The 6,843-nt window shown below is 35.5% G+C and overlaps 1 protein-coding gene across 1 annotated transcript; it reads right to left on the bottom strand.

The window, feature by feature from the left end:
* Positions 1–3,793: 3,793 nt before the first annotated feature.
* Positions 3,794–6,758, bottom strand: TAF1B (TATA box-binding protein-associated factor RNA polymerase I subunit B). Its single transcript, XM_065300061.1, has 2 exons — positions 6,109–6,758; positions 3,794–5,928 (listed from the first exon to the last, which is right to left on the bottom strand). The coding sequence occupies exons 1-2, from the start codon at positions 6,625–6,627 to the stop codon at positions 4,138–4,140; spliced, it is 2,310 nt and encodes a 769-aa protein (XP_065156133.1). The 5' UTR covers positions 6,628–6,758; the 3' UTR covers positions 3,794–4,137.
* Positions 6,759–6,843: the final 85 nt, after the last annotated feature.

A 6,843-nucleotide genomic window follows, 5' to 3' on the forward strand; every position in this document is an offset into this window, starting at 1 on the left:
AAATTTCAAAAAAAATTCGACCAAAAAAATTCGACTGAAAAAATTTTAACAGAAGAACTCTACCGAAAAAAAAATTTAAAAAATCCGACAGAAAAAAATTTAACAAAAAATACGACCGAAAAAAATTAACTAAAAAATTCGACCGATAAAATTTTAACAAAAAAATTCAACCGAAAAAATTATAACAAAAATTTCATTTATTAAAAAAAGATCGACCCTGTTATTCGACCAAAAATTTAAATTTATTGGACAAAAATTGCGATATGCGAATGGGATTTTAAACACCAAGGGGTTTATAGGGTTAAAAGGGTATGCATAGTGTAAAGGGTCTCTCAAACTTTAATATGACGTTAAGAAACTTCAAAAAAATCAATTAGTTCACGTGCTACAAGGTGTTTTCCACACCATGTTTTCAAATTTTCCTAAAATTGCTCATTTTTGAAGAGCATATTAGCAACTTCCAAAACGGCTGGAAGGTTGAAAGAGTATTCATCGTGTAGGTGTAGAGGAACTCTCTAACTTTATTCTGGCGTGGAGAAACTCTAAGAAAGTCAATTAGTTTATTAGATACAGGGTGCTTTCCATACCATGTTTTAAAAATTTCCTAAAATTGCTGATTTTTTAAGAGCATTTTAGGGCACTTCCGGAAGAGTTGTAAGGATGGAGGGAATACATCGTATACAAAAACTCTCTAGCTCTAGTCTGGCGTGGAGAAACTCTAAGAAAGTCAATTAGTTCATTAGATACAGAGTATTTTCCACACCATATTTTCAAATTTTCCTAAAATTGCTCATTTTTAAAGATAATTTTAAGGCACTTTAGAAAATTTGAGAGGTTGGAGAGTACACATATTGAGAGGAACTTTCTAACTCTATTCTGGCGCGGAGAAACTCTAAGCAAGTCAATTAGTTCACTAGATACAGAGTGTTTTTCATCCCATGTTTTCAAATTTTCCTAAAATTGTTCATTTTAGAAGGGCATTTTGGGACACTTCCAAGAAGGTTGGTAGGTAGAATGGGTATGCATCTGGAAAAGGAAGTCTCCCGCTCTAACATGACGGTATAAAAACGGTAAAAAGTGAAACAATTTACGAGATACTGGGCGTTTTCCACACCATGCTTTTATAACGCTCCTTGAAATGGCTACTCTTTAATTGATATTAAAAATAATGATATACATATACAACTATTGAAATAAAAACAAATGTATCTGCAGACACGCGAGTGAAGGACGCGGATCAGCCACCGTATCAGCTGATAATCGGCCCGAAACTGCAAGCAGTCCGCTAAACTATCCTCTCGCCGCTCCTCACGGCCAGTATCGTGAAGGTCGAGCAGGTATAGACCGGATAATACGTAGTACCGTAATCTAGTCTTCAATGCAATAAAAAGTATAAACAAATATATGTACTTAGTAGTATTCACGACGAATACTGCTCTATATACAATACATAATGTTAAATATACGGTAAAGTTTTTGAAGGAATTATATTATGTTATGGAAATAAATTACGTAAAACCAATCATGCCAGTAATGCCAGGTATAAATAGATTTACTTTACGTTACCTGAATTTTATTTCAAATGGCATACATGGTCAAAGTTTAGGAATTCAAATCGTACATTATTTAAACCTTTTAAAATATGTACTTACTAGACGAGTAAAGTCGATTCCAATATACGCCAACAACAAAATACTCATGTATCCGTCTAGTCACTAGTGGATACCCACGCCCAAATACACATTCATGTCTGTTACAAGTTTTCAAACGCCCGAAGCGATGTAATTAATTGTTAATTAATAATTAAATAGTAAACACGTGTGTTATCCGTAAATGAAGAAGTCGAAATTAATCGTAATACACCGAACTGCAAACCCAACAAACATTACAACTTGTAATTTACAAGTAGAGTCCGACCGAAACTGGCTTTTCAGCCGAAACCGAAACTGTAACTTACATAAAAATATGTTTTAATACTTCCACCTATAAAACGCCAGTTTATCCACGGCATTTGGACCCAAAACGTGGTACATTATATACGGACGGTCAAGCCGTACATCATATTCATTATGTAAATGCATTAAAATGCACTAGACGGAGCAGCCGCCTAAGCATTTGCCTACGGAGCAGCACAAGGCGGTATGAAATGCCATGCGACGTCATTCAAACACAGTATTCCACGGTGTATTCCTCGCGATTGGATTTTTCTTTTTCTTTTAAATTTGTTATGAGAACCATGTTTGATAATTTACTAATAAATTATAGTGCGTTGAAATTTGTTGTGTTTTCCCTGAAATTCTTTGTATTTATTTTCTTTTTCAATTACCTTGTTATCCTTATACCTAATTTCTTTGGGATTCAATGAAAATCTTGAACAGTCATAGCTTTTAGGTGTTTTTCCTTCAGTAGTTAGTAATATATTTTAGAATTTTGTTGTATCGTTTTGTAACAACGGACTGAATTTGTTTTTTGGAAGGGCACTCCATCCTGTATTTTCTCTTATAACACAGTTGTTTTCTTTTTGTAGCACTCTGTATATTAATATAATTGTTTTCTTTCAGCATCGCCCAGTACATCATTCTTCGTATAGAATTATCTAATTTTCCTTGTACATGCTGAAATGCGCGTGGTTATGTGGTAAAACTAAGTCTTACAGAAGTCCATCATACGCGTGTATTTAATACGTTCTCTATGTGTTGAGTTGTATCAACTTTTATTGTATGTTTAAAAGTTTACAGAACTTGTAAAAATATTCACTCCGTTTCCTGGCGGCTCTGAGGGAATCGACACTTAGAAATATTTTTACAAGTCCATATAAGGAGTCTCCTTAAAAGGAGTTCGCTCTCCCAAGGGATGACCCCCTACCATAAAAATAGTTGAATTTGAATTCTGTGCATATGCAACCCACATTTCACGAATTTCTTAATATTTAAGAAAAATGCCTGTAACAGCTACGATACTTCAGGAAACAACAGAGAGTATACAAACAATAAATATACACGAATCAATTCATTTCCATTTGTGTGATATCGAAATCACATACGAGAAAGTAAATTTAAAAATTGTTGAAAGTAAATTGTACGCTCACTTATTACTCGTTAGAAAGATTCTTATCACACGGGAAGCAAACGTAAATTTGTTGCGATTAAATAAATGAACAATATCTCCAATAGGAATTCGCGGTCACTGTAAGATATCTGACTAACGGCCGACGATTATCACGCGTTTCAATCGCGATGAAAAAAATCGCAACAAAGATTCAGAGACAAATAAAACACGTGTTTACCATAGCGAGGCGCACGACCGATGCAACTATTAGCAAGCGCAGTCAAGGACGATAGATAGCACAATGTAGTACTGTCTAAACAAACAAGAAATTTGTATGCAGTTACATGTATTAAAGAATTATCATCAAAAAACAGCTATAAATTTTTAATCATAAGTACATTTTCAGAAACTCAATGGACGTAGGATGCAAAAATCCATCTTCTAATTCCTCACCATCACCTCGTAGTTGGGAAATGTGCGTTCTTGTCCATCAATTATAACCACCAGACACCTCCTCGAAGGAATTACTTGACCCATAACGTACCCTGTCCTCCAGTCGATGTAAACACGTCCGATGTAGCAAAATTCCCCATCAGGCGTGCGACCATCACGCACCGCATCCTCCGGCACATGTCCGTTATATTTCTGAACCCAATGCACACCGTTTTCCCCGTCCGAAACGAGACCACTGCGAATGTCCACAAAAGATGAGGCCAAAAATATCTTCTTAATAAAATCCATTACGGTGTACTTATTTCCAGTTGATGTGAACTGATCAACTTCACACGAGGCTCTGGCTGAGCTCTGCGCAGCATTAAGCGGCAATGAGCGCACGTTATCGCAAACTATGCGTCACCCACCTTAATATCATACGACGGAAACGCAAAATGCTGTTGTGAGGAAAAAGACTGAAATAATCCTATGAGATCATTACAAATATTACAAATATTTTTTTTAAATTTTGTTTTCTAAATATTAGTAAAATTGAAATCGCAAACTTGAGAAAAACTCAATTGTAACATTAAACATCAACGCACAATGCCTTAAAATTTATAATTACGAAATAAATATGGTTCGTATTCACGCTGCTCACCAATGTTGCTTCGCTATTTTAACAAGCCTAATTAATGAAACATTCAAATGACTATTTTTTGCACTCTTCGATTTCTTCATCTTTCCATCTTCGTCAAACAAATGTTCATAACAAACATAACAATCAAAGTAATTAAATTCCACCATTAAATCCTTTACACCCTGACTAGTAATTTTAGCGCATTCACCTACCAACAACCGAAAATGATACGGAAAATCACACCAGAATTTTTCAAACTCATCGATTCGCATGTTGAAAATATTCACGCCCAATCGCAACCAATAACGCCTGTCAGGCCTATAATGCTTATTGTATACTTGAGCGGCCAAGCCACACTCATTAAAAGATCTATTCAAAGACGCATCCAAGTTATCCGCATAAATTCGATCGAAAAAGTTCAACCTCAACTGCGTGTCCAGTTCATCTTCAACAGCATTCACATTCGGTACGTGCGTTTTGCCTTTTGATACTTTACAACTAATTGTATTTCTTCCATTAAGGTATATATTCTGCGTAGCAAAAATCGGTGAAAGTTTTATATCATTATTAGCACCTTTGTTTATAATCTCCGTGTCACGCGTGAAATATTCCTTTGGCTCTTTCAGATGATGAATGGTTGCGTACTCATAATTACGAAGTACAACTTCACGCTGATAATTATTCAATTCACCACTATTTAACAACACTTTGAGATTATCATAAAGCGGGGTCAGAGATGGAGTAAAAATCAAGGTTTGGCGTTTTAAATCCACATCTTTACCGACTACTTTTTCGACGTTATCGTAATCGTGATCTTCTTGTCTTTGTATGTCATACTTATGGTAATACGCATTAATAAAATCTATGTAAACTTGTGTTGAGAAGACCTTGTCAACAAACCCAGTAGGAAAGTGATGCTTTGATAGTACATGTCGTCGATATAAAATCGTCTTCAACCAATCCATAAAACTAAACATTTCAGCACGATCAGCATGCTTGTTATCTTGTGGTACTTCGCCCTCGTTGATTTTATCAGCAAATGAAGATAAATGCAACTCAGTGACATCATCCAAGCCAAATAAAAGTTTCAATACGAAGATAATCACACACATTGCCTTACCTTCGTAATTCGGAATGATATTATTTATAATTTTCATATTGGGCTGTGTGAAAGCAAGAAAATTTAAACAAGCACTACATATCTCATTCGGCAAGTTCATTTCCTTGCAATATCTCTTAATTAAATTCACCATGTTAGGTATGGGAATGTCGTCGTTCAAATCTAGAAAAGCCGCCAATTTGCCACTTTCCGCACGGTAAGTATCGTGTTTGTAGACTCTACTAATTTTAAACGAGTTGAGAAAACTGGTTTGTGAGTCGATGTCTTCAGGAAAAAAGTGTTGATAATAGTTATAACTGAGGCTACCTTCATTCATGAATCGTATCATGTCGCCAAGATGAATTTCGTCTTTGTTGATAAGCAGTGCCAAGTACAAAATGGCATACAATTTCGTCTGTGTCATGACAGTTGGAGTCTTCTTGTAGGAACAAGTAATGTTTCGGTACGATAAATTGTGGCAATTTAACGCCACATCAACGTCTTCGATGTGTTCCTGGAGATGCGTCTTGGTCATGTGGTTTTGTAACTCGGATTTAGCGTAACTACTGAAGTTGAGAAAGTTTTCTTTTTGAGAATCAGACGTGTTGCTTTTTAGACTTCCAAGAGAGTGATTTAAAAGTGATGATTCGGAATTCTGAGTCGAGTGCTGGCTCTGTTGGCTATCATAGATTGCTTTTGCCATCAAACGCTTAAAAAGAAAAACAAAAGTTTATTAGATTATTCTATTCTATATTTAAATTTATAATTCAATTGATTTTTATTGATTGACCCAATACAATTATGATTGTATAATTATAATTAGTAGGATAAGCTGTTAATACAAATATCAAAATAATTTAAAAATAATATAAAAATGTAAAAAACATACCTTCAATCTATTCTGTTCCCTCCTGGATACAGTAGATTCTGAATTGGAAACACTTCCAGCTGATGAACAGCTGAGCGTTCTTTTCCTCTTATATGTTTTCTTCTTACGGCAGCGTCCGAAAATGATTTTCGCATCATGCTTGTGGTTAAATGCAGGCAGATTGGGCGGTTGATTCACATTCACGTGTATCACTTCAATTTTTTTCAAATATGTGAACCAAATAGTTTGCACAATTGGTTTGAGATTCTTGTGTGCACCTAATTCGATCAATTCGTTCACCAATCCTAAGAGAATGTAATTGTAGCACTCCCAGCTGGTGATTTGATCAGCTTTGGGAGTCTTGTCCGAACTGGAAGATTTAATTTTCTTGGCTGTAGACACGACAATCGTTTCGTCTGGTTGTTCGAAATCTTGTTCTTGCAAACCAGCTGCTTGTGTTTGGCACTCCGAGCAAAAGTAAAAACCGGCAGACAAGAAGAACTCCGCACCGCCACAAGTAACGCATGTTATTCCATCCATGTTGATCAAGAACTTATCAAGGAAACAAACAGCACCACACTAGCGCGAGAAAGTATGAATGGAACATTTCTAGGTTCGGTTAGAGATTCAAAAATTTCGAACTTGTTTAGACATGTTACAACTGTCTATCTGGTTGCATAGCTCAAAAGTAGTTGTAGCTTGTATGTTAAAGTCCTTAATATCGCCCAAATATGTACTATAAAGCAAAGCAATATC

This window comes from Atheta coriaria, unplaced genomic scaffold (genome assembly GCF_025399875.1).
Source record: "Atheta coriaria isolate IRGN ID8LTWV9N9 unplaced genomic scaffold, Caltech_Dcor_3.1 hic_scaffold_3_pilon, whole genome shotgun sequence".
Classification (NCBI taxonomy): Eukaryota; Metazoa; Arthropoda; class Insecta; order Coleoptera; family Staphylinidae; genus Dalotia; species Dalotia coriaria.

What these genes read in the sequence shown, in the direction of transcription:
- TAF1B (XM_065300061.1), bottom strand. Translation starts at nt 6,627, where the DNA reads ATGGATGGAATAACATGCGTTACTTGTGGCGGTGCGGAGTTCTTCTTG. An exon ending in GGGAACAGAATAGATTGAAG is followed by an intron (nt 5,929 to 6,108) that starts GTATGTTTTTTA and finishes TTTCTTTTTAAG; the next exon opens with CGTTTGATGGCAAAAGCAAT.